The sequence below is a fragment of the Chiloscyllium plagiosum genome, unplaced genomic scaffold (assembly GCF_037043375.1).
Source record: "Chiloscyllium plagiosum isolate Xiang-an unplaced genomic scaffold, Cpla_swu_hap1 HiC_scaffold_17, whole genome shotgun sequence".
In the NCBI taxonomy this organism is placed as follows: Eukaryota; Metazoa; Chordata; class Chondrichthyes; order Orectolobiformes; family Hemiscylliidae; genus Chiloscyllium; species Chiloscyllium plagiosum.
The window spans coordinates 23120929-23148573 of NW_028270155.1; the positions used below are offsets into that span (position 1 = coordinate 23120929).

General features: G+C 39.5%; 1 protein-coding gene across 2 annotated transcripts; it reads left to right on the top strand.

Annotated features, from left to right (window-relative positions):
• Positions 1 to 731: 731 nt before the first annotated feature.
• Positions 732 to 26777, top strand: kcng4a (potassium voltage-gated channel, subfamily G, member 4a). 2 transcript variants are annotated; one of them, XM_043706648.2, is made up of 3 exons: positions 732 to 868; positions 1765 to 2528; positions 13123 to 26777. In XM_043706648.2, exons 2-3 carry the CDS (start codon positions 1779 to 1781, stop codon positions 13873 to 13875), a joined length of 1503 nt encoding a protein of 500 aa, XP_043562583.1. In that variant the 5' UTR covers positions 732 to 868; positions 1765 to 1778; the 3' UTR covers positions 13876 to 26777. The 2 variants fall into 2 exon arrangements, with proteins under 2 accessions (XP_043562583.1, XP_087851873.1); XM_087995747.1 differs by lacking the exon at positions 732 to 868 and having other exon boundaries at positions 1434 to 2528.
• The last annotated feature ends 868 nt before the right edge of the window (positions 26778 to 27645 follow it).

A 27645-nucleotide genomic window follows, 5' to 3' on the forward strand; every position in this document is an offset into this window, starting at 1 on the left:
TCCTCTTCTGCATTCAGTGGGACTGCATGAAGCATGTTTTTACAGGCTAATCTGTCTGCGGATGAATGCAGTATTGGATAACACCACGGGGGTTCCTTGTGATGGAAATCTAGGCAGTCTGCCAGTCTCTGCCTGATACATCCCCAGCTCTCCACCAACTCCTCAGGACTGCCCGCAGCCGTGTCGGACCAGGATCCAAGTGCAAGTCTAAAACCAAGCAGGCATCAACCGGAAAGCATGTCCGTCCCATCCAAGAAAAGTTGAAATTTCCCAGTTACACCGAACTTTCCGGATAAATAAACTCACGAACATAACCAATAGGATGGTTTTAATCTCCTAGTGAGATTAAAATAGGAGGCGTCCTGTGTTTGAGAGTCCCATTGGAATCCTGCTGCCCAGAAGCTGACCGTTCGGCCCGTCTTTTCTGCAGCCGCTACCCATTTTGGCTCACTTCTCTTGCAAATCCTCCAGTGCGTCTCTCCACCAAGTTTCTGTTTCCAGTTTAGCGGTATCGCAGACGCAGCGGGTTCCTGGCTGTGGGAGGACAGCGTGGCTGGAGCTCAGTGCTGAGCGTGTTCCCCCCCAGCAGGAGCGTAGCCTCTGGGAGCCCAGTGCCCGGGAGGCGAGCCGTGACACAGGCGCTTGGAAAACTGTCGGGAAACCATCTCTGCGTCACTTTGAGAATGCTTTGGCTGGGCTGTGTGTGTGTGTTTTTTTAAATTAAATCTCCGTGAAGGGTCAGAAATTTGAGAAACCGTTTCAGAGAAAGGATTTCTCCCCGTTAACCCCGACTATGGAATGCCAAAATGCCTCCTCGCATCGCAGGAACGACCTGGTGGATTTTCACGCTTAGCGCACGACTTTCAAAGTAAGTTTAGCGTTGGTTGGTGTTACGTGTGCCGACCGATAGAAAACGCTGCGCTTTTTGTTTAACCCTGATAAAAACGCGGGCTTCAATTTTCTTTTTGCTGTTCACTATAATTGTGCTGGCTATTATTGCGAGTATTTGGATCTGCAAATCCCTTTCTCCAGCCTTGTTCCTGCTCCCACTTCCCGAGACTGGGGAGCACTGAGAGCGCAGAATTGTGTGTGTCAGAGAGCGGGAGGGAAAGCTTGTCTTCTCTTGCTGACAGCTCATTCTCAGTGCTTGAAGATCTTTGTCGCCGTGAGCTAAAATAAAATTTTTTTTTTGAAAAAAACATAGGATTTTTAAAAGTGCACAAAACAGCTCTGCCCCTCCCCCAAAAAACCCTCCCAAATCCCATTTGAATCCGCAGTGGCAGGATTCATAACGATCATGTGAAGCTGGTCCGTGGGGGGTGAGCATGATGGATGGTCCTGGGGGCAGGTACTTCTAAAGAAGTTGGCGATAGAACGCACCAATCCCCTGGATGGTTGGCCATCCTTTGGCGAGAATGAGAACAGGTGTGGGGTTTTTCTTCGCCCAGAAAAGTTGAATCTGCGGCGCTTATATGAACAAGACCTGGGGTTGGGAATTCTGCCGTGTTGGGAATACTCTGCGGCTCAGTACCTGTGGGCTGAGTGATAACTGAGCTCCCAGTTACACAGCAGTGCCCTTTCAGAGAGAACACTTCAATCGATGTGTGGGGGGGGGGGGGGGCACTGTGTTCCCTCGGAGCTCCTTCAACACCAGTGAGTGCCCTTCCCAATTGGCCTTGCCTGTTGACTTTGAGTCTGTGCTCTATGCAACTCCCCTCCCCTCTTTGTGTGTGTGCACCCAGATGACTTTGCCACTCTCTGCAGCAGACTGATCCACCATGCCCATCATTTCCCGAAGCAGCGACAACGATTACAGTAACTTGAGCGACACGTCTTGCAGTTCCCTGAGTCACATTGCCCCAGCAAGTCAGCCGGAGGCGCCTCCGGTCAAGGGAGCCTTCTATCAGCGATGCAAGCGGATCCAGCCGCGGGCAGGGCTCGGCGACACTCCCCAGCAGCACCTCATCGTCAATGTGGGGGGCAGCAGGTACCTGTTGCCCTGGAGTACCCTGGACGCGTTCCCTCTCACACGCCTCGGCCGGTTGAGGTCCTGCCGCAGCCGGGAGGAAATCGCGCAGGTCTGCGACGATTACGACGAGCGCTCCCGCGAGTTCTTCTTTGACCGGAGCCCGTGCGCCTTTCGCATGATCCTGACTTTCCTGTCGGCCGGCAAACTGCGCCTCCTCAGGGAGATGTGCGCCCTGTCCTTCCAGGAGGAGCTGCTGTACTGGGGGCTGGAGGAGGGTCAGCTGGAGTGGTGCTGCCGCAGGAAGCTGCTGCTCAAAGTCCGGGAGCTGGCCGAAATCCGAAGGGCGGAGGAACTCGAGGCGGACGAGGAGAGTGCCAGTGCCCTGGGCGAGAACACCAAACTGGGACACTGCATGGACAAACTGAGAGACATGGTGGAAAACCCCCAGTCAGGACTTCCTGGGAAAGTGTTTGCCTGCCTGTCCATTATATTTGTCACGATAACAGTGATTAGCATCTGCATCAGTACAATGCCAGAGCTGAGGACAGAAGAAGAAAGAGTAAGTGCCCTTATTTCATTTCCGAATGTGCACTGACATTTCAGAGCCCCATCGTGTGTGTTATAGTCAAGAATTATTCAGTTAAAAAACACACACCTGGTTATAGTCCAACAGGTTTAATTGGAAGCACTTGCTTTCCGAGTGCTGATCCACCTGATGAAGGAGCAGCGCTCCTAAAGCTAGTGCTTCCAATTAAACCCGTTGGACTGTAACCTGGTGTTGGGGATTTTTAACTTTGTACACCCCAGTCCAACACCGGCATCTCCATGTCAAGAATTATTGAGGCGGACTCAATACACCAACCTCACTCCCCCGCCTCTGAGTTTCACTTCATGTACAGGTTACATTTGTCCGAGAGTTACAGAGTCATACAGCATGGAAACAGACTCTTTAATCCAACCAGATTTAGCTGAACATAATCCCAAACTAAACTTTTCCCACCTGCCTGCTCCTAGCCCATATCCCTTCAAGTCTTTCCTATTCATTTATCTATCCAAATGTCTTTTAGATTACTTACAGTGTGGACACAGGCCCTTTGGCCCAACAAGTCCACACCGACCCTCGGAAGACCAACCAACCCAGACTAATTTCCCTACATTTACCCCTTCACCTAACACTACGGGCAATTTAGCATGGCCAATTCACCTAACCTGCACATTTTTGGACTGTGGGAGGAAACCGGAGCACCCGGACGAAACCCACGCAGACACAGGGAGAATGTGCAAACTCCACACAGACAGTTGCCTGAGGCGGGAATTAAACCCGCTGTGAGGCACCAGTGCTAACCACCGTGCCACCCACAAATTTTAAATGTTGAAATTGCAACCACATCCACCGCTTCCTCAAGAAGTTCATTCCACACATGAACCACCCTTTGTGTAAAATATTGCCCCTCATGTCTTTTTTAAAATGCTCTCCTCTCATCTTATAAATGTGCCCCCTAATCTTAAAATCCCCATCCTAAGGGGAAAAAAATCAATTACCATTAACCCTATCTATACCCCTCCTTATTTTATAAACTCCTATATGGTCGCCTCTTAACCTTCTATGGTCCAGTGAAAAAAGTCCCAGCCTATCTGGCCTTTCTTTCTAACTCAAACCTTCCATACCCAGCAACAACCTGGTAAACCTGTTCTAAACCCTCTCCAGCTTAATAATATCTTTCCTGTAAGTGGGCGACCTGAACAAGTGAAGATTCTTAGAAATCTATGCAATTTATTTCCTTCCTTGCTTCTAAGTTGTTTCCAATATAATTGTAAAGAATACATTCATTTATTTTAAATTCCATGTATTCTGTTAAGGATGATATCAACAGATTTTAACCATGCAGAAGTGGGTACTGCACATGCTGGAGTTTCGAGTCATGATATTAACCATGGCCAACACAAGGATATTTATTTTCTTGAAATTCACTTTTCAGTAAATGTATTAATTATTGAAAATAAGATTGGCATCTGTGGTTAAAACTACTATTACATATCAATATTGTCAATGAAATGATGATTTCTAATCTGATTATCAATTCCCACAATTGCAATCTTTCTCTACTAAATCAGACAGTTGTATCTCTCCAGATAGTTGAACACACAATCCAGGTGAATATGTCAGTTCAGTGCTGCTCTTAACTGGCTATCCATTTATACATTACTGTGTATAAGGTCTTGTGTCCCATTTGTCACTGCTTTACAACAGAACCATTTTATTTGCTATGAAACCCCTGACATGGTCATAAAAAGGTGCTTTGTAAAGAACAAAAAAACTGTTTTCTTTCTTCTTTCTTCATATTTTGAAGTGCAACTGATTGACCTTAGTCATTAAAAACAGAAAACATTGTATATAGAGGTAATTATAATTGAAATACTGCTCGATGTTAAATTCAAATCAATTGATTTTGATGTAAAGAGAGTGGTGTTGTGGTCACTTGCTTGTTAAATTTGCCTCCTTTGTAAAGGAAGATGGTGGTCTCTGTTACACATCCTTGTTCCAAAATAGATAATGGAAATTTATCATGCAAAGAAATATCAGTAAGAACCATCAGCACATCTGACCTCTTCCTTCATTTATCTTCCTTCAATAATGTCTCTTCCTTCATTTAATAGGGAAGTATTTCTTTGGATCCTGGATCATGCATTGCCTCCGACTGGGAGGAAAGGTAGATAGCGTTTTTATAGGTTTCACATAGTGTTACTATTCTGACAGCTTCTAGGAGAATTAACAAAAACCTGCAGACCCATGTACCTTAATTACTTCTTCTGTTTCAGTAATGAAATACTTGGCTTGTTTCCATTAACTGATGAACAACTTTCAAATTGCAAAGCAAGTAATATAGAGATTTTTGACTATTTTGATTGGTCACGTCTTATAGTTACACCAGTATATTTCATTTAACTGATCTCTGAAAGTTTTGAGGTTTAATATAAATAAGCAGACTTCAAGCTGCCCAGTTACCAGAAAATATGGAGTAAAAACTTCTAAACCTGAATCATGAATATTATTTCACATAGATGGTCTAAATGACTATCATTGTGCTATTAGAGATGAACTAAAGAAAATGTTTAATTTCTGAAATATTGGGCAGCATGGTGGCTCAGTGGTTAGCACTGCTGCCTCACAGTGCCAGGGACCCAGGTTTGAGTTCCACCTCAGGCGACTGTCTGTGTGGCGTTTGCACATTCTCCCCATGTCTGCGTGGGTTTCCTCCACAATCCATAGCTGTGCAGGTTAGGTGAACTGGCTGTGCTAAATTGCCTAAACTGTTAGGTGTGTTAATCAGGGGTAAAATATAAGGTAGAGGGTTGGGTTACTGTTCAGAGGGTCAGTGTGAGCTTCTTGGCCAAAGAGCCTGTTTCCATACTGTAGGGAATCTAACGTAATCATTTATGAGAACACCAGGACATCAAAATATTTACAGGCACATTGGTTTCACTTAAGAGTATTTTGGACAATGTAGAGTATATTAGGCATAGACATCTGTACATTTCTATGAGGCAACCCCAACGATGCCTCTTAATTCAACATTCTTCAGTTTCTTTTGCTTTCCAAAAATGCTTTTAATTGACGTAGCGATCTACATAAGCTCTTAGTCCAGCAATCCTGATGTTCATTTCCAAATCCCTCCAAGGCCGTGCATTTTCCTGTCTTTGTAATATACTCCTACCCCAGCATCTTCTGGCATGTCTGCACTGCTCCAGTTCAGGTGTTTGATGCACCCCCTGATTTTCATTGCTCCCCTATTTTGCAACCACATCTTCAACTGGCGCATTTTTAAGCTGTGTAATTCTTTACTAAATGGTTTTGTTTTTCAACCTCTCTACCTTTTAAGATGCTTCTTAAAACCTAATTCTTTGACTAATCTTTTGTTATTTGCCCCATTTGTCCTGATTTAGCTCAAGTATGGTTCAAGTCCCAAAAAGATAAATTCAAACCGCTCATTTACTGTCTTGGCAGTCTATTCTTGATCATCAAAAAAGTAATAGAAGTATACAGTATCTCATTACATATCAATAACCTGCTCACTGAAAGCCAGCTTCGATGTGCCAGAGCCACTGCACTCCTGACCTCATTACAGTCTTTGGTTAAATATGGACAAAAGAGCTGAACATCAGAGGTGAAGTGAGAGTGACTGCTCTTGACATCAAGATAGTGTTTTACTACTGGCACTTGCAAGTTCCCCTTTAAACTACTTACCATCCTGACTTGGGAATATATCACCTTTCCTTTACTGTCACTGGTCCAAAATCTTGAAACTCCCTTCCTAGGTGCACTTTGGGTGTACCTACACTACCTGGACTGCAGTGGTCAAACAAGATTGCATACTTTTGCCTTTTCAAGGTAATTTAGGATGGGCAGAAAATGCTAACCTAGCCAGTGATGCCCACTTCTTGTGAATGAATTAAAACAAGTATCAAATTTGTTTTGATAATTCTTCCTATGAAGTAGCTTAGGACACTTTCCTATGATAAATGGACTATATAAATGCAAACTGATGTTGTGATTATACCTTCACATCTGCTTCAATATGTTAGTCCATAACTCTGAAACTGTTCAGGTGAAAACATTACGGCTGATTTGCCTTCTTTTTCCTAGATATCTAAATGTTATCTCGTATCTCCTGACATTTGTGTGGATGTAATTTGTCAACCTGCACTGTCTTAAAAAAAGTTCTGTTAGGTTGCTTGTAATGTCTCTTCCAAAGTAAACAGATCCAAACTCGTCCATCTCTCCTGAAATCTCATACTCCTAACACCTCCAATCATCCATTGCTTTTGTGCAATAAAATGTCAGTGAGCAAAGCTGAATTGAAATGCTTCTACAGTGAAAGTTGCTCAATATGAGTCATGGCATCAATGATCCTATGCATATAAATTTTATAGGCTTATAAGTAACTGCCCAACACAGTGTAATATTAAAACAGAATGTTGCTGAGAAAAAGCATTAAACTTCAATTTTTAGATTACTTTATTGTTTCATATTTTCTGCACAGTAACAGTCATAAATGCTTTAATTTACAAAAATCTTGCATTTTCCCCCCAATTTTCTTATTACATGGAGAATATTCTAACTGCCTAAAAAGAATAGTGAGTTACATTTCGACCAAGGATTTCACTGTATGTGGAATATCTAAACCAAAGCAATCCTTATGATAGTTGACTGAGCTAAAATGAGATGAAATTGTTTATTTTTTGTCAGAGTGCATTCTTGAAAATTTATTTTCCTTTGAGTTGACAAGCAGAGCAAATCAGCTTGGGGAACATCAAGTGGGATATAGCATGTGAAACTCGATGCTAAGATTAAACACATAAGAAAACAGAGCAAAGAGAAGGGCACTGTAGAAAAACTGAATTTGCTCATCTTATTGTTCACAAAAATTGGACAGCTGAAGAAGAGACTTGGTCTATGAGCCTGTTTTTGCCATATTATTAGATGTGAAGGCACTTTTTAAAATCCAAATTTTTCATTTATCTTATCCTTTAATGACCTTGCTTCACAAGTAAACTATCTATCTCATTTTTAAACACATCAATTGATTTTCCATCTGTGTCTTTTTGGGGCATCATGTTTCTAGAATCAGTTCGTTTGAAGAATCTTTTTTGGATTCAGTTTAAATCTGCTCATTTCAAATTTCATGATATATACCTGAGGCTGTTTTGTGAAATGCATTGAAGATCCTTTTTTATGCAACACTGTAAACAAATTTCAATGAGATATCCTGTTGGGGTAGATGTTTCACTACTCTGAAATGATGAAGCATCTGTGTTGGGATTTATAGCGAGAAGTTCTCTACCTTTATTTCTGAAAAAAAAAATGGTGAGAAGTTTGAGACAAATCTTTTGAAGTTACAGAAGAAAAAACACAGAGATGTAGTCTCTTTCAAGATGCTCCAAGTTCATAGACATCGGGTTTATTCCATAATTCTTTTATAGCTCTGTCAGTATAATCTACTTTTAGTTGGACTTTAGGTACTTCAGAAAATAGGATTAATCTCTTGAGGTTTGTCATTCATAGCAATACTCTAGCCTTTTAACAAGCAAATAATATGTCATGTTGACAATGCGCCATTGCACATTCCTGGTAGAACCATCACATAATACATAAAAGAACTGACAAGTTTAATTATTAAATAGTCTGTACTGCCTGCATAGTCTAAGTAAAATAACATTTTCATCCTGGAGTCATTTGAACTGAGAAAATGAAGTAATTTAACTTCCACATATATCTTTTCAGACAGTCTTCTCATTAAATGCAAAGTACCACTAAAATGTTTTCATTTGCAAGTTGCAGTATCTTTGAGTGCCTATTGAGTGTTTCTCTTTCCAAGTAAGTTCTAAACACAGTAATTAACTCTACACAATGAGAACATGACACACACTATGCTTTCACGAATTTGTTATATGAAAGTGTAATTGTCACAACATGGACAGCAAGGAAATCCATATTAGCTGCCAGGTGGTGAAACGAGAGTTGATTTTAATTGATTTTTATCCCATTGGAAATTTGCCATCAGTGTGAAATCAAGTCACGCTGATCTGTAGAAAACTCAAAACATGAGACATATTTCAGGATACACATTTATACAACACTTGTTCTGTCTGCTGTGTTATTGCAGATGCTTTTCCATTTGTTATTTTTATTAAGGTGCTCTGTGTCTCAATTAGTCATAGAACCCCTACAGTGTGGAAGCAGGCCATTTAGCTAATTGAGTCCACACCGACTCTCTGAAGAGCCCAGACCCACCCTATCCCTGTGACCCTGTAATTCCCATGGCTAATCCATCTAGCTTTCACATCCCTGGACACTATGGGCCACTTAGCATGGGCAATCCACCTAATCTGCACATTTAGGGATGGTGGGAGGAAACTCATGCAGACACTGGGGGAATGTGTAAACTCAACACAGACAGGGTGGAATTGAACCCAGGTCCATCGTGCTGTGAGGCAGCAGTGCTAACACTGTCCCTATCATTGAGATCTCTGATAGAGAAGTGTGATCTGAAAATTATGAGAGCTTGCCCTCTATTATCACATCAATCTGTAATGCCAAGACTGTAATCTTCAAATTCTCCATGTAGTTAAATGTATTATATGTGTTTTGATAGACTGGAATATTTAAAACGAGTGTGTATTTGTATGAAGCTCTCCAAGCTAATTCATTGCCAGTGAAGTATCTTTGAAATATTTTCACTGATTATGTAGGGAAACGCAATAACTGGTTCACACAGGGCAATAAGCACATGCACTACTGACATAAATGACTGGATAATTTATATTGGTTGAACTGGTTGAGGCATAGATTTTCATTAGTATTTCAGGAGAACTCCCTTTGCTTTTCTTCAGATCCTGTCAGTAGAAGTGTTATATCCACTTGATAAACAGCTGTGATCCTGTTTTTGCATTTCATCCAAAATGTAGCACCTCTAATAGGGAGAATCTCTTTTAACTAAAATAAAAGCTAGTATCCAAGATCATCAGGTAGTTAACTGGAATATTGGCCTTTACTTCAAAGAGTTTGGAGTATAAAAGTAGCAAGGACTTATTATAACTATACAAGGCACTAGTCAGATCACACCTGGAATACTGTGAATAGCTTGGTTCCCTTTCCAAGAAAGAATATACTTGGGGAGGCAGTCCAGAAAAGGTTTACTTGGTTGGTCAATGGTATGGAAGGATTTTAGTGTGAGGAAAGGTTGAGTAAGTTGGACCTGTACTCAGTGGAGTTTAGAAGAATAAGACCTTATTGAACTATATAAGATTCTTTGGACACTAGATGGATGCTGGGAAGTTTCTTTGCCCTTGTGGGAGAGAGTCTCGGACCAGAGGGCATAATCTCAGAATAAAAGACTACCCATTTATAACAGACAAAAGGAGGAATTCATTTTCTTAGTGTGCACTGAATCTGTTGAGTTCTTAATCACAGAGGGCTGTAGAGGGTACTTTTTTAATGCAAGGATGAGAGAGACAAATCTTTAATTAGAAAATGAAATAAGTGATTGTGTAAAATGCCGAAAAGTGGAGTTGAGGTTTATCCGATCAGCCATGATCTCATTGGATGGTGGAGTGGACAAAAGACTGAATGATCTACATCTCCTCCTACATCATATGTCTTATGATCTCAAACCAGTGGACTTAAATGTCAGGCTAGTCAATGTCCCAGGTTTCCAAACAGGGCTTGAACACATAGAATTCTAATTCATAAGAAAATGTTATGGACTAGACCAGACAACACCCCACAAAACATGTTAAGAAGGTAGCCTAGACCCTAACATTTTCTTATTTTAAAGGTAAATGTCAGATGCTGTGTGTGTCAGACACAATTTGAATGGTCAAACTATTTGACGTTAAGCAAAACACAATTTATTCAATCACTTACAACATATAACAAAAGAAGAAGAACTTGGAATAAAGTAACTCAATTGAAAAACTGAACAGAATAGATACAGTAACTATTACTAATTAACTGTTTCAACATAGTAACATTCCATAAACATGTGCTTGACAAAAGGTAAATTCAGAAAATAGATTTTGTCTCACCTGCAATCCAGGAAGAGAAGTCCCAGCTTCACCCAAGGCTTCACAATCTGTCTATTTTCTCATACACTGCTCATCACCTATCCCTCAATCTCTCTCTCCCAAAGAAACCAGGTCAAAATACACCTCTTAAAGCCACAGCATTGTCACACAAATGTACTATCAGTGAGCTTAAGCAGTGAGTTCAGTATGATGCTTTTGATTATGGTTTGCAATAAGCAAGAATTTAGGATAGATCTTTAAATGATTGTAATGAATGTCTGAAGCAGCATTGTGGAAGATAAATAAATGATGGTTAGGTTTATCATTCAGTAATTGAGCAAGGAGTAAGATTTTAAATTCTTGGTCTCAATTTTGTGGTGAGCGATAAAATGACAGTTCCCTCCACTATCCTCAAAGAAAGCTGCACTCAGCAATTTTTAAACTATGTGGCTAATTTAAATCTGGCATAAAGTCAAAGGGATCTCCAGGATCAACCAAGTTATCCAGCAGAGTAAGCAGCCATTCCATTGAAGAATTCTCAATGACAGAATAACCTAAAGCAAAGCAAGTATGTTAGAAACCTGGAGTTTTCTTTTTGTCATGTTGGAAAAATTGACAATGAGCAAGCTAGGGGCAGAGAGGTCATTCAGAAGACCTATGGGTATAATACGCTTCTTAAAAAAAAAGCATTACATTTTGTTTGTTTTAACAATGACATCACGACATACATGGCTATGTCCCTACACTTCACTCAATTCTGAGGATTTTAGGATGCAGTGATTTAAACGATGCAAATTAAACAGTGGTAGAACAGGATATCACAGACAGTAATTCTGAATTTCTGCTTGTCCCAGTATGGCAGTCTTTCCCCAGCTGGGTTTCTAGATATTCCATAATTCCTTAATTGGCTTTCCCCGAGCTCAGGAACTGTTAGCTGAACTGTGATGACCTTTGTCCTAACTTTGCTATATTTTTATTCTTATATATGACTTCTGTAATTAATATAGGTGCCATAGTAGGATGAGTTACAAAACTTATCACTGTATTTTTCATATAAAACTAAATGTGACAATAAATTTCTATTCTAATCTATACCAGAATTTTCTGGCAGTTTCACAAGATATTGGCAGAAAAGATATTGGAAAGCTATTACAGAGAATTCTTAGGGATAGGATTTATGTTTGGAAAAGCATGGCCTAATTAGGGACAGTCAGCATGACTTTATGCTGGCTGTCTTGTCTTACTAACTTGATTGAATATTTTTGAGAAGGTGACTAAGGCGATCGATGAGGGTAAAGCGGTACATGTTGTTTATATGGATTTTAATCAGGCTTTCAGCAAGGTCCCTCAATGGTAGGCCCATCTAGAAGATTAAGTGCATTGGATCCATGGTGACTTGCCGTTTGGATTCAGAATTGGATTGCCCATAGAAGGCAGTAGTGGTGGAAGGGTGTTTTTCAGGCTGGAGGTCCATGACTAGAGGAGCTCCACTGGGATCCATACTGGGACCACTGCTCATCGTGATATCATAAATGACTTGGATGAAAATGTGGATGGGTGGGTTAATAAGTACACAGACAACACAAATATCAATAAAAGGTTGTCAAATGATACAGCTTGTACAGGATGCAGGATATAGATCAGTTGCAGATATGGATGGAGAAATGGCAGATGGAGTTTAATCCAGGCAAGTGTGAGGTGCTACACTTTGGGAGAGCAAATGTAAAGGGCAAGTATATAATTAATGGCAGGACCCTGAACAGCATGGATGTGCAGAGGGACCTTGGGGTTCAAGTCCATAGCTCCCTGAAAGTGATCACGCAAGTAGATAGGGTGGTAAAGAATGTGTATGTTATGCTTGCCTTTATTGGTTAGGGTATTTGAGTGTAAAAGTCAGAATGTCATGTTGCAACTTTATAAGAGTTTGTTAGGCCACATTTGGAATATTGTATTCCATTCTGGTTGGCACATTTTAGGAAGCATGTGGAGGCTTTGGAGAAAGTGCAGAAGAGGTTTATCAGGGTACTGCATGGATTAGAGGCTATGAGCTATAATGAGACACTAGAAAAATTAGTGTTATTTTCTCGTGAATGGTGGAGGCTGAGAGAGACTTGATAGAAGTCTATAAAATTATAAAATGCATTGATAGGGTTGATGGTCAGAATCTTTTTCTGAGAATTGAAATGTCTAATACTAGGAGGTATGCATTTCAGGCGAGATTTAAAGTTCAATGGAGATGTAAGGGGCAAGTGGTGGGTATCTGAAATATGCTGCCAGGTTTCACGGTGGAAGCAGATATGATAGGGGTGTTTAAGAGGCTTTTAGATAAGCACATGAATTTGCAAGGAATGGAGCAATATAGACTAAGAAGGGATTAGTTTAATTTGACATCATGTTCAGCACAACATCGTGGGTCAAAGGACCTGTTCTTGTCCTGTAATGCTGTATGTTCTAAAATAGTTTTCCTGTCATTCTAATTACAAAATCTGGATGAGAATCTGCATGGGATTCATGTTCGATGAACTGCTCGCTGAATTTTCTTTTTTATTAATGTTTTCCAATTCTTGTTTCTATCTTTTTGTCTACAGGACAAATGTTCCCAGAGATGCTATAACATGTTTATAATAGAAACCATCTGTGTGGCCTGGTTCTCCTTGGAATTTGTCCTTCGGTTTATCCAGGCACGAAGCAAATGGCAGTTTCTGAGAGGCCCTTTGAACATTATAGACATGTTGGCGATCCTTCCGTATTATGTTGCTCTTGTGATTGACAAAGGACCTGCTGACAGCAACAAACCTTCGGGAAGTAACATCTATTTGGAAAAGTTAGGCCTGGTCCTCCGAATATTGCGCGCCTTGAGAATTCTGTATGTCATGCGTCTTGCCAGGCACTCCCTAGGACTTCAGACTTTGGGTCTTACAGTCCATCGCAGCATTCGTGAGTTTGGACTACTGCTCCTTTTTCTTTGTGTGTCGGTCACACTATTTGCACCATTGGTATTCCTTGCAGAGAATGAGATGGGCAAAGGACAAGACTTCAGCAGTATTCCTGCATCTTACTGGTGGGCTATCATTTCCATGACCACAGTTGGATATGGTGACATGGTACCTCGAACAATTCCTGGTCAAGTGATAGCTCTGAGTAGCATCCTTAGTGGGATCTTAATTATGGCATTTCCTGCAACATCCATTTTTCATGCATTTTCCCGTGCATATTTGGAGCTTAAACAAGAACAAGATAGAGCACAAGCCCGTCTGAAGTACATCCAAAAGGCAGCAAAGCAGGCAGAAAATGAAGAATTAAGTGACACAAACAATGCTTCTGCAGACCCAGATTGTTAATGCATTTAATGACGTGGAGAAAACAGTATTTTAATAATTTGTAATTTTATCAATTTATTCACTCATGATTTTCACTTGTGCTGTACTGCATAGAATATATATCTCAGAAACAGACAATTCAGCTCATTGAGTATGTGCTACAAGATTCCTTCCATTTCATCTACCTCAACTCATATATTTCTATTCAATTATTGTCTCAATTATCCAATTAATTTCGATAACAGCTAAGCTAATGGCCTCAACCAGTTCCTGTGAGTGCAAGTAATCATTCAACTCGCTACATACATAAAGACATTTCTTATGTCTGTATTGGATTGATTAATAACTATCTTAAATCTTTGTCCCCGTTGTTTTGGATTCTCTTACAAGTGGAAAACTATGGATTTGGGTGGTGCAGGAATTTAAATCATAAAACATCTGAATGAAAAATCCAACCTACCTCAAAGCTGTGACTTCTGGTTTTAACTAAACACTTCTTATTGGGAATGGGGCCATCTCTAAAACCCTTTTAAGGAGAGCCTCCATTTTAATAACTTTAACTTATGTCGACTAGATTTCCATGGTCTTTAGAAAGCAAGCAAGTGAAAGTCCTAAATTTGACAGATAAGTGCCTATACAGTACTGCTTTGGATCAAGAGGGCCAGGAATATTTCTTTCCAGTTCAGCAAGCTTATACTGTGAAGCCCCTGTGATCTGTCTCACCACTCTGATTAGACCCCAACCTCCACAGAGATTGTCATTTCTCATCCTCCACAATCGGTCTGTCTGGCCATCATTTCCGGTCCTAACAATGATCACCCATCGATCATCTATTCCACATCCAGCCATAGTGTCTCCTCTGGCCTTCAACTGCACCCACCCAAAACGTTCTCCCATATTAGGTAAGCAGGCACCAATTATTAGATACCTTGAGAATGTAATTCTGGGATTTACATATTAAAAAACCTAAATCATCATATCCCATTCTAAAAGATGAAAGACTTAATCCAAATTTGTTTAAGAACTATAATCTGGTGTTGTGTGATTTTTTTTAACCAAAGTTGTTTAATATATCATTACAACTCCATGATACTGTAGCCCTTTTGCTTTAAATTCTATGTCATCTGGTCCTGCTCCACAACCACCCGATGAAGATGCAGCACCTCTAGAGCTAGTACTTCCAAATAAACCTGTTGGACGATAACCTGGTGTTGGGTGATTTTTAACTTGGTCCACACCAGTCCAAAATCGGCACCTCCAAATCATGCCAATAAAAAAAACACACTTTATATCTTTATTCTTTTCTTTCTAAATTGTAACCACTTTTCTAATAAATCAGTTAATTGCCTTCAGACTCCAAATGTCCTCAACTTTGCCACAAGCCCAACAAAGAGGCCTTTACCAAAGCATTGTCAAAATCTAAGCCTCTTTCATCTATAGCTTTGCCCTGTCACCTCTTTCCACTATTGCTTCAAAGAATTCTATCATTTTAGTGACAAATGTTTTGCCTTTTAGAATCCTTGTTGAAAATTTTTATCGTATTTTCTCTAGATGATCATATATCACATTTTTTGTAAAAATTCTACAGTCTTTCTTACCTGGCTTTAAACTGAGTGGTTTGTAGTTTCCCGATCTTATTCTATCTGCATTTAGGTGTTGCTAGCCTTTGAGAACTTTCTTTAAAAGTTTAGATATAATAACTACTGTCTTTGCTATCTCCTTCAGAGTTTCCTTGAATATTCCTGGTTGGACTTTGCCTTCAACTAATGACTTATCCTTGGTTTATAATTTGTCACTTGTCAATTATTTTCATCCATCAATCTCAAATATTTAAGCTCATTGACTCTTTCATTGTTGTTCGCAGTTTAAAACAAACTGAAGCTAAGTAGCTATCCTCATTTTTGTTATCTTTCCACCCTTCTTACATACTGTATGTTTATTTTAGCTTCAATGTTCCTCCACTCCTTTATTCCCCTAAGTGCACCGCAATTTGTTTGTTCTGACTTTCAGTGTATTGTATTTTTCTTGAACTCCATTGGTTACTCTTTGTAAAAATAATTTCCAGGTTTTTCAAATTTTGTCCCAGTTGATTTTACTTTCACCCTTATTTCTTCAGAACATACATGTTTTTCCTGTATAGCCTTTATTCCTTTAATCTTTCTTTTCTATTTGTTACCCTCAAACTTAACCTTGAACCATTTAAGGTTATTATCACCACTAACTGCTCTTTTACTCCTATTTACCTATTTGTTTTGGTTCATTACTTATTACAAGATCTGAGCAATTATTGTCTTGCTGGATCTTTTTCTGGGTTCAGTGGGAAGTGAGCCTTGTTTAAACTGTAAACTTTATTCAATTTTCTCCTTTCACTTCTCCATACTGCCATTTTATTTGAGATAAATTTCCCATGATTGTTACTCTGTACTTGTGCCACACATCTTGGCACAAGTATTGCTTCTTCCAAATTCCTTTAACAATTTGGAATGCACATACTATTGCCAGGTTTGCAGATGACTCAAGAATGGGAGGGAAGGCAAGTAGTGAGGATAAAATAGTGATGATATAAAGGATCTAGAGTGGGATATCGACAGGTTAAATGAATAGACAAAAACTTGGCAGATGGAAGATAATGTACAAAAATGTAACTGACGGGAAAAGCAGAAGAGATGAAAGTTGTTAAATGGGTTAAGACTGCAGTAAGCGACAGCACAGAGATTAGGGGATCTTTGGCATAACTCAGGACACTAGCACACAGGTTGAATTTTATTGGTGAAAGCAAATGGGATATTGGTCATTATTTCAAAGGGGAATGAACTTTTAGAAGACATAACCTGGACCATACCTGGAATACTGTGAACAGTTTTGTGCTTCTTATCTAAGGAAAGGCAAACTAACATTAGAAGCAATCCAGAGAAGGTTGACTCTGAGTATGGAGAGATTTTCATATCAGGAGATGTTGCATAAGCTGGGCTTGTACTCATTGAAGTTCAGAAGAATGAGGGGAAACTTTAATGAAACATTGAGGATTCTTAGGCAGAATTGATGAGAAAAGGTTTTTTGCCCACATGGGAGGGGCTAGGACCTCAGGATATGGGGTCACCCATTTAAGACAGTGAAGAGGAGGAGCTTTTTTTTCTGTCATAGTGTTGTACATCTGTGGAATTCTTTACTATAGAGGGCTTGTGAGCATCTTTGAGGTTGAGACAGTTTTTTTTTAAGGAGATTGAGGGTTATGGATTTAAGGCAGAAAATGGAATTGAGGACTATTCAATTGGCCATGGTCTCATTGAATGGCTGCATATTTGATGGACTAGATGGCTTGCGTCTGTTTCTACGTCTTATGATTTTATGTTTCTATTTGGATAATGGATTCACTATCTTTTAATTCATTTGTATTTTCAAATCTGTTTTATTGCTGGTTACACTCTTGCACCTACCTTCATTATGTCATTGCGAGCTGTTATGGCTACTTTGCCTTCCTGAAAATGCTGTATCTGGCAATATTTAATTGACAGTCATGTTCTCTATATAGCCATGTTTTAGTTATTCCTCACCATAACCAAACAACTGCCCAATTCATTATCTGCAGATTAACTATGTTTAAAAAAGTCCACATTCTTGATATTTATTCTAAATTCAGCTGAGATTACATCAAAATGGAAAATAGTTCATCCATTTGGATTCAGTTATCCAAAATGGATTGAATGAAATCAAAAAGAAAGAGTTTATTCATGAACCAATTAGTAAACTATCATATTATTGAGAAACAAACTTGTAAGGAGATCTCAGCTATCTGGAAGAATAATAGGGTAGTTATGGTAAAGGATTTTAACTTTCCAAACATAGACTGGAACTACCATAGTGTTAAGGGTTTGGATGGAGAGGAATTTGTTAAGTGTGTACAAGAAAATTTTCTGATTCAGTATGTGGGTGTACCTACTAGAGAAGGTGCAAAACTTGACCTACTCTTGGGAAATAAGGCAGGGCAGGTGACTGAGGTGTCAGTGGGGGAGCACTTTGGGGCCAGCAACCATAATTCTATTAGATTTAAATAATGATGGAAAAGGATGGACCAGATCTAAAAGTTGAACTTCTAAATTGGAGAAAGGCCAATTTTGATGGTATTAGGCAAGAACTTTCAAAAGCTGATTGGCGGCAGAGGTTCGCAGGTAAAGGTGCGGCTGGAAAATGGGAAGCCCTCAGAAATGAGATAACGAGAATCCAGAGAAAGTATTTTCCTGTTAGGGTGAAAGGAAAGGCTGGTAGGTATAGGGAATGCAGGATGACTAAAGAAATTGAGGGTTTGGTTAAGAAAAAGAAGGAAGCATATGGAAGATATAGACAGGATAGATCGAGTGAATCCTTAGAAGAGTATAAAGGCAGTAGGAGTATATTAAAAAGGGAAATCAGGAGGGAAAAAAGGAGAATGAAATAGCTTTGGCAAATATAATTAAGGAGAATCCAAAGGGTTTTTACAAATACATTAAGGACAAAAGGGCAACCAGGGAGAGAATAGGGCCCCTCAAAGATCAGCAAGGCGGCCTTTGTATGGAGCCGCAGAAAATGGGGGAGATGCTAAATGAGTATTTTGCATCAATATTCACTGTGGAAAAGGATATGGAAGATATAGACAGTAGGGAAATAGATGGTGACATCTTGCAAAATGTCCAGATTACAGAGGAGGAAGTGCTGGATGTCTTGAAACAGGTAAAGGTGGATAAATCCCCAGGACCTGATCAGGTGTACCCTAGAACTCTGTGAGAAGCTAGAGAAGTGATTGCTGGGCCTCGTGCGGAAATATTTGTATCATCGATAGTCACAGGTGAAGTGCCGGAAGACTGGAGGTTGGCTAACGTGCCAGTGTTTAAGAAGGCTGGTAAGGACAAGCCAGGGAACTATAGACCAGTGAACCTGACGTCTGTGGTGGGCAGGTTGTTGGAGGAAATCCTGAGGGACAGGATGTACATGTATTTGGAAAGGCAACGACTGATTAGGGATAGTCAACACGGCTTGATTGAGTTTTTTGAAGAAGTAACAAAGAGCATTGATGAGGGCAGAGCAGTAGATGTGGACTTCAGTAAGGGGTTTGATGAGGTTCCCCATGGGAGACTGATTAGCAAGGTTAGATCTCTCGTAATAAAGGGAGAACTAGCCATTTGGATACAAAGCTATCTCAAAGGTAGAACACAGAGGTGGAGGGTTGTATTTCAGACTTGGAGGCCTGTGACCAGTGGATCAGTGCTGAGTCCTCTACTTTTTGTCATTTACATAAATGATTTGGATGCGAGCATAAGAAGTACAGTTAACAAGTTTACAGATGACATCAAAATTGGAGGTGTAGTGGACTGCGAAGAGGGTTACCTCAGATTACAACAGGATCTTGATCAGATGGGCCCATGGGCTGAGAAGTGGCAGATGGAGTTTAATTCAGATAAATGCGAGGTGCTGCATTTGGGAAAGCAAATCTTAGCATGACTTATACACTTAATGATAAGGTCCGAGAGAGTGTTGCTGAACCAAGAGACCTTGGAGTGCAGGTTCATAGCTCCTTGAAAGTGGAGTCACAGGTAGATAGAATAGTGCAGAAGGCATTTTGTATGCTTTCTTTTATTGAGTCCAGGGGTTGGGGGTCATGTTGTGGCTGTACAGGACATTGGTTAGGCCACTGTTGGAATATTGCATGCAATCCTGGTCTCCTTCCTATCGGAAAGATGTTGTGAAATTTGAAAAGGTTCAGAAAAGATTTACAAGGATGTTGCCAGGGTTGGAGGATTTAAGCTATAGGGAGAGGTTGAACAGGTTGGGCCTGTTTTCTCTGGAGCGTCGGAGGCTGAGGGGTGACCTTATAGAGGTTTACAAAATTATGAGGGGCATGGATAGGATAAATAGACAGAGTCTTTTCTCTGGGGTGGGGGAGTCCAGAACTAGAGGGCATAGGTTTAGAGTCAGATGGAAAGATATAAAAGGGACCTAAGGGACAACCTTTTCATGCAGAGGGTGGTACGTGTATGGAATGAGCTGCCAAAGGATGTGGTGGAGGCTGGTACAATTGCAACATTTAAGAGGCATTTGGATGGGTATATGAATAGGAAGGGTTTGGAGGGATATGGGCCAGGTACTGGCAGGTGGGACTAGATTGGGTTGGGATGTCTGGTCGGCATGGGCGGATTGGATGAAAGGGTCTGTTTCCGTGCTGTACATCTCTATGACTCTGTATGGGAAAAGGTGTGGTTATGCCACAACTTTGAAATTCAGAGCACAAAGCAGGTTTTGAATTGAGTGAGATGAAATTCTCTTAAGTATGGCTCACCTGCAATAGCTCAGCCAGAATGGAGGACTGTAGTGTATCATCAAAGTAATAACGTGGTCAAGTGATCTGAGGTGTTGGCTTAGATCTCCAGTCTTTTTGGAAATGAGATTTCAAATTACCCCTTTCAAAGGCTTTTGTGGTAGTCTCTCTACCTTCGAGGTCTGGGTTTATGTCCTACCTGTTCCAAAAGTGTTTCATAACACATTTGAACAGATTGATTTAAAATATCTGCAGCATTGTAATGTTTTTACACTGAATATAGGTGGAACTGAGAACCATAAAAACATAAATTAAGAATTTATTTGGAGTTCCAGTGTAAGCCAATTTGTTAATCAATATGATTGCACCCTGAAGCACTCCATTGTTATATTACTGAAATTTGTAACTGTTCAATGAAAGGATGAACAAATAGTTCAAGTAAATATTTCTCGTTACAATCAAGTTCTTGGATGGGGGTGCCATTTTCCTTTTTCTTTCCTATCTGGTGGGATCGCTGATTCACAAGTCCATTCTTCCTTTCGATCCTTTGTTTTTTATTAGCTCATTACCCTTCTTGCAAACAAATGAAAAGACGATTAAATGCACTGAACAAAATGAAACTGCTGCAACATCAAAGGAATTTTTTCAAATTTAAAACTGTGCTGTTTCCTCCTAACGATAATCAATTAGTTCCATGTCAATTTGCATGCAACACAGTGATTGTCTCTGAAATTACATTTAGTCCTTCGTCAAACTAGGTGATAATTTGTAATTTACACAATCTTGTCTAGTTGAGGTACCTCTAAGGAACAGTTTGTAGATATTCTTTATTAAATTAAGAGTTGATTTGTGTCACTAATTCCCATCTGTTGGTTAATAAACAGTAATTAGTGCTCTTGACTCAACAGCGCAGTACTAAAGCTCAATGTTTCACACACTGATCAATGCAAACATCTGTACCTTTGTTCTCATGGGAAACAAGAAATAATTACAGTTTTAATATTTTGGGAAAATAAAATAACACAATAAGCTACACACTATGCTAAAAAACAAGGTTGTATGATGTCTAAACATGTTAAAGGTTCCAAAAGAATAGCAATTGTTATCAAACAGAAATTTTCAGTGCTTTTACTTCCTTAGAAAGAGAATAGCAGCTGACATAGTTGGACAAGTAAAAGTTACATAACACTGTAGTAGCTAGCCAAGCTCCTTTGTGTCATTGAGACATAATGTCAGTTCCCCAGTGCCATCTCAAATTTGATTGACATTGGAAGAGGACAACCTTGATGTGATATTGGATACGTTGTTTATACTGTGGTGTGAAGTATCAAAAACACTATAGTTCTTAAATTTTGAATAGAAAATAACTGCATCTTATATTTACACTACTAGACCTCTGCTTTGTACTTGTTCACACTTTGCAATACAAAAAGCATTAAAAGTTGGAGGAAACCAGTAGCATGGACCCTCCCCAACTCGGCTTTGATCAGTATGTCTGGTCTCCCTGTTGCAGATGTACTGCTAACATGTCAAAGCTCCTTCTGAATCTACCCTCTGAACCAACAAGCTTTGTCAGGATCTGACTTTATTCATCAAGGTGAGACCGAATGGAACTGCTGAGGTTGTGCCTGTGGTGTATAATTACCTCTGTAGTTGCACATATCAAGTCCAAGATTTTTTACCTAAGCAATGGTTCTGTGTGTATTCTCCACAATAGACTAATCTTACAGAAAATATAGATGTGGAAAAGCAGGGGAGGCAGGCTGCTACAAATCTTTCATTTATTGGTTACTCTGAATCATATTTCTGTCTAAGGAAGGCAGAACTTTTCCAACATCATGATAAACACAGACAGTATTTCACATGGGAAATATGACTGGAACTGAGTCCTACGTTCAAGCTTACAATTGTTGTCAGTTAGCTATACAAAAGGAAAGAATTTTTAGCTGCATCAGATCACTGGCTTGAACAATACGGGGTTTTTTTTCAGCCAGATCATAAGAATACAGCAGCCATTAACTATTCCTTATTGCAGGAGTCATAGGAGAGAACTGATAGGGATCACAGAAGGTGACAGAGAGCAATGATTCCCAGAATCAAATATATTAACAATCGGACTACAGGACAACTGCATCTGACTTTCTGTTCAATGACAAACAGAAATTTGAAGGCAGTGAACCTATTTAGATAAATGTGTTATTTATTTGAGAAGGTACTGCTGCATTTGAGACCCAATTAGTGTTGGGAGTGAAATGTGTCATACATAAAGAAAATGCTAGAGAACAATAGCAGTGAAAATCAGGTGGTCACAAACACCTGCAAGTAGGACTCTCTCATTTAGTCAATTCATTACCTGGTTTTCTTCTGACATCACAAATTAGTCCTTTTCATTTATATGTCCTATTTGTCTTTTGAAAGTAAGAATGGAATTTGATTCCCTGACCTTTTCAGATAGTGCATTCCAGATCTGCATATCACTGCATGAAAAGATTTCTACTCACTTCCCCTCTTTAACAATTACGTCAAAGCTATGACCTCTGGTTCCTGATGCATTTGCCAAAGAAAACTGCTGCTCCCTACTTTCTCCTTCAAACTCCTTATCACTCCATTGGTTTCTGCTTCATTTCTATTACTCAAGGAGAACAACCTCAGTTACTTCAATCTCTCCAAATAACTGAAGACTGTCATCCTTGACATTGTTCTGCTATTCCCCCCATGCCATTTTCAGGGCTTTGGCATCCTTCTGTGTGATGCTCAGAATTATACAAACTATTTTAGGTGATGCCTAACTAGAGATTTGTAAAGGTTTCGTATTGCTTCCTTGTTTTTATAATCAAAAGCCTATTGGGAAATTTAAGTATCCAAGATGCTTTCTTAAAAACCTCAACTTGCTTTGTTATCTTCAAAGATTTGGAAATTTGCACCTCAGATCCCTCAATTCTTACACCAACAACCCCCCACCCATCCCAAAAATAGTGCCACTTGGAATATGCTGCTACTCCATATTGATTGCCCAAAGTAGATTGCTCATCATTTAGAATAAATCATATCCACCTGTTATACCAGTTTGCGCCACTTTAAAGGCTGCTACCATCTTGCTCACTATTTATTAGAGTGTCAAGTTTCTTGATCAAAAGAAATTACGAGTGAGATATTTTTCAATCAACCTGTTCAGGCACACCTCTGGAGTTGAATTTGAACCCAAGCCTTCTGGGCCAGAGTTAGGAATACTACCACAATGCCACAAGAGGCAACAAGGACCAGTGATAGTTTAGTCATAACTTAAATTCACACTTAAAGAAATATTAGTTAATAATCATTTCTTAAAGGAAAATCTTCTTTGACCAACCTTATAAAGCTTTTATTAATTAATTGAGAGGGTTGGTAAAGATAGTGCACCAGATGTGGTTAGGCTTTCAAAAGGCAGTTAACTGTACAACATAACTGACATTTTTGAAACGTCAAAGACTTATGGAGTCATCGAGTCATAGAGATGTACAGCACGGAAACAACTTGGTCCAACTCGTCCATGCTGACCAGATATTCCAATCCAATTTAGTCCCACCTGCCAGCACCCAGCCCATACCCCTCCAAACCCTTCCTAATAATATACCCACTATTTACAACTTTAAGTACTCATACCACTGGGTTTGCAGGTGGAGGGTGCCCACATGATTCTGCAAGTGAAGTCTCTCCCCACCCCCAACCTGACACCATCCGTGCTGGGCCACTTACCCTCACTCCAGTTGAGAACCTGAATGGGTCTCATCCTTGACTGAGGATATATCTGCATACCAGCTACCCTTGTGATATGTTTTGCCACATAGCATCTTGGATCAGTTTGAAATTGCTAAAATTTAATTTGGGCCATTATAAAATGTTGAAATACAAGACTTCCACCTGATCAGATTGGTTGGATTTAGATCCTGGCCACTGAGATAAAAATAATAGCTCACAGCAGTGCAGTTTCTTTTCTACTTTGATTGTGATGGTTTTTCCTCAGGAGATTCTTCAGAAACTAAGGGCGCTAGGTTTCTTTCATTTTTTACTATTAAGCTGCTATTCTTTGGGCTCTTTTGAATGCTATTCTTATCGCTGATTATGTGCGCTGGTTAAACAAAAGATGCTTGAATAAACCTAAATAAATTGCTTAGCAAAAATGCATGTTATCATTTATGGTAACACACAAACAGCTTTCTGGCTTAGGAACTCCTGTAAACTCTCAATCCAAAATATGCCCATTATTGAAAGTATGTACCATTTGATAAGCTGAAAGGACATAAAATCAGCTGTACGATACTTATCATGCCTTGAGCATGGCTTTTTATTGTAATAAATGTATTAATAATTTAAAACTTAAGACAACTATAGGAGATACCCTTTTCTAGCTGATCAAGTAGGGATTCAAAGATATATACCATTCCAATGACACTTTCAGCTGATTAAATGGATTAAGGTTGTTATTTAACTCCTGCACAATTTATATGTTAAAAAAAGTCTGGGTCCAAAGATTATGCTAACATCTTAATATTTGTTGCTGAGAATTTTGTTCAAAATTACAGTATTTGTATCTTGGTGAGAGCTATTAAATCTTCAAAGAATGGACTGGGCATTGAATTCATGATGAGGCCAGTTATGAATAAATTGAGTTTTGTTTTGATTAAATAAAATTTTGAAATTCAGTTCTGTTGCAGTTTGTCCCTTGAATTCACAGCCTGGTGCACCAAGAAATGAAAGCTTCCAAGATTGAAGCAAACTGAGATATTTTTTCTCTCTGTTTTCTCCTTAATGTTGCACAAATTTACATTTATTGTTCCACCCGTTCTTTATCTTTAAAGATATTTTTAAAAATACTGTGCTACTTATTTAATAACTCTTGCATCATGTGCTGCAATTAAACAATTACTGACTTCATTGTAACTGCCTCTGGCCCTACAATCCTTTAAGAATGCTACATACCTCTAACTCTGGTCTCATGGGTATCCATTACTACCTTCAACCTATCATTATTAGCTATGCCCTCAGCTGTATAATCTCGAAGTTCAGAGGTTTATTTTCTAACAATCTCTACCACGCTTAAAGCAATTTTCTTAAAACACTATGTGAGCAAGCTTTTGCTCACCAGAGAAGTTCAGTGTGATGAGATCTGAAGATGGAATAGAACATAACTCAAAAATACTCTGGGAACAGAGATGGGGATGGCTTAATGGACCATGTATGAGATGGGGTTATCAGAAGGCTGCATCAGTTTTGCAACAGAGACTATAAGGCTTTGGTCTAGCTCCATCCAGAACAATGAATGCATTTTTAGTCCCTTCACATGGTAGAGCATATAGAAGCTCTGTATAAAGTTCAGAGGAGCATTACTGAAGTGATAAGTAATTTAAGGGCCCTTAGTTAACAGCATGGGCTGGTGGAGTGAAGATTTTTATTTTGGCAAAGCTTAAAATTCAAGGAGACTTGAACTCAGTTCTCTAAAATAATGAAATGATGTAACTAGGGGATAGGCTATACAAGCTAGTTGGATTGGGATAGAAACAAGGTTCAGTTGAGAAATTGGTTATGAAAGCAAAAGACAAGTTTTGATGTTGAAGGCCATTTGTTATAGCATCAGAAACCTCTGGGAAGGTATTGGCATGTGTATTTTTCATGAGCAGGATAAATTCCTGAGAGGGGCAATTAAAACTGAACATAGAAGGCAAATGACTTTAAGGCAACAGAGTCAAAGAGCTATCGCACTTGTGTGGCTGACTTGGTCAACTTTGGCATTAGATAGAAACTATCAGTTGTTGCATCCATGTTGGTACTGACATTTCACCCTTTCATCTTGACTTTTTGAAAGTTTACATGCTGTCTGAGAAAATAATTTGTTATATTGCTCACAGCAGTCAGAAGTCACATGACACCAGGTTATAGTCCAACAGGCTAATTTGAAATCGCAAGCTTTCAGACCACTGCCTCTGCCCTTCACCTGATGAAGGAGCAGCTCTCCGAAAGCTTGTGATTTCAAAATAAACCTGTTGGACTATAACTTTGTGTCATGTGACTTCTGACGTTGTCCATCCCAGTCCAACACCAGCACCTGCACATCATCGCTAATATAGACAGTGGTTAAGAATCAATCAAGGATAATCCATTATAAATGAATAGAGATTTTAGGTGAAACAGGTGTAACTTTAAAAGTTGTTGCTTTAGAAGGTGGGAGAGATGGTGTCATTCATTATTTTTAAGGCAGAGGTAGATGGATTATTGCTGTGCAAAGGAATCAACGTTTACCCACAGTTGAGAACTTGAAACATTAGATCAGACATGATCTTATTGAATAGTGGAGCAGGCTCAAGGGGTGGAATGTCCTACTTGTACTCCTAATTTATACATTTGTATGTAAATTGGGAATAAATTCCATTGCAGAAGGGTTGCCTTTGGTGCACTATTAAAATTTCAGTTGAATAATGCAGAGAAACAACTAATTAATCTTTCACAGCATTGCATTATTTATTGATTTTCAGGCCTTTTTTTACTGATTTTTTTTTTGTTAGTTTGGGATTGGACTATGTATCTGTTCATTTCCTTGGAGATTTTAATTTTTGACTGTATTTAGTTGCTTTTTTCTCAACAAATAAAAGACAAATACTTAACATTTCTTTACTTATGTTGTGATTTTCTAGGAATTTTAATAATTCACCAGCAAGTCATTTTTGTACTGTGGACATATACATCGACGACCCAGATTTTGTGCTTAGAGTTAAAATGACGTTGTACATTGCAGACCTCTGCCCAGAAATACCCAGGAAGTTTTATATCACAAATTTTATCTTTTTTCCCATGTTAGTTACATTCTGACCCGAGTTGTGGGAAACTCATGGAACGAGTAGGGTAAGTAGCAAATCACACTGAGGAATTCTCACAGACAGCAAACTAGGAGGTAAAGAGCAATGATTATTGTTCAATTTTTAATGATTTTACACAGAGTGTAAGGTCTGACATTACACATGAGAGATGAATATGAAATGTTATCTACAAAATATTTTATCAAGGAAAACATGAACATTTCATAGTTTTTCAGGGCCAGAGAAGTTGTAAGAGTTGCTATGAGCTGGATTCTATGTTAAGCCTTTGCTAGGCTAGCTATAATGTTCAGGACAACCTGCCTTTAATTATTATGAGAAAAAAACCATTTGCATCTCCAGGAGGACTTCCCAATCAGAGCTGCTGATCAGTTTGTACCTGGGAGATTAGATGAGACTGATGGCCATGGTTGGTGTTGCAGGTACATCAAGGATACAGTGATGAAGCTGGACTTTAAGGTAAGTCCAAGATCTTTTTGTTGCCAGGCGATCAGACCCCAGTCTGTTGTGAAGCAGGGTTGGGGATTGAGGGTGGTGGCATGTTGGTTGGTGTGGATGGTGAGGGGTGGATGTGTGGGTCACAGCTGTGGCAGGGGGGTTCCTCCAATTAATTCTAGGTGGCCAGGATGGAGGCCTTTCACTAAGCAGCATTCC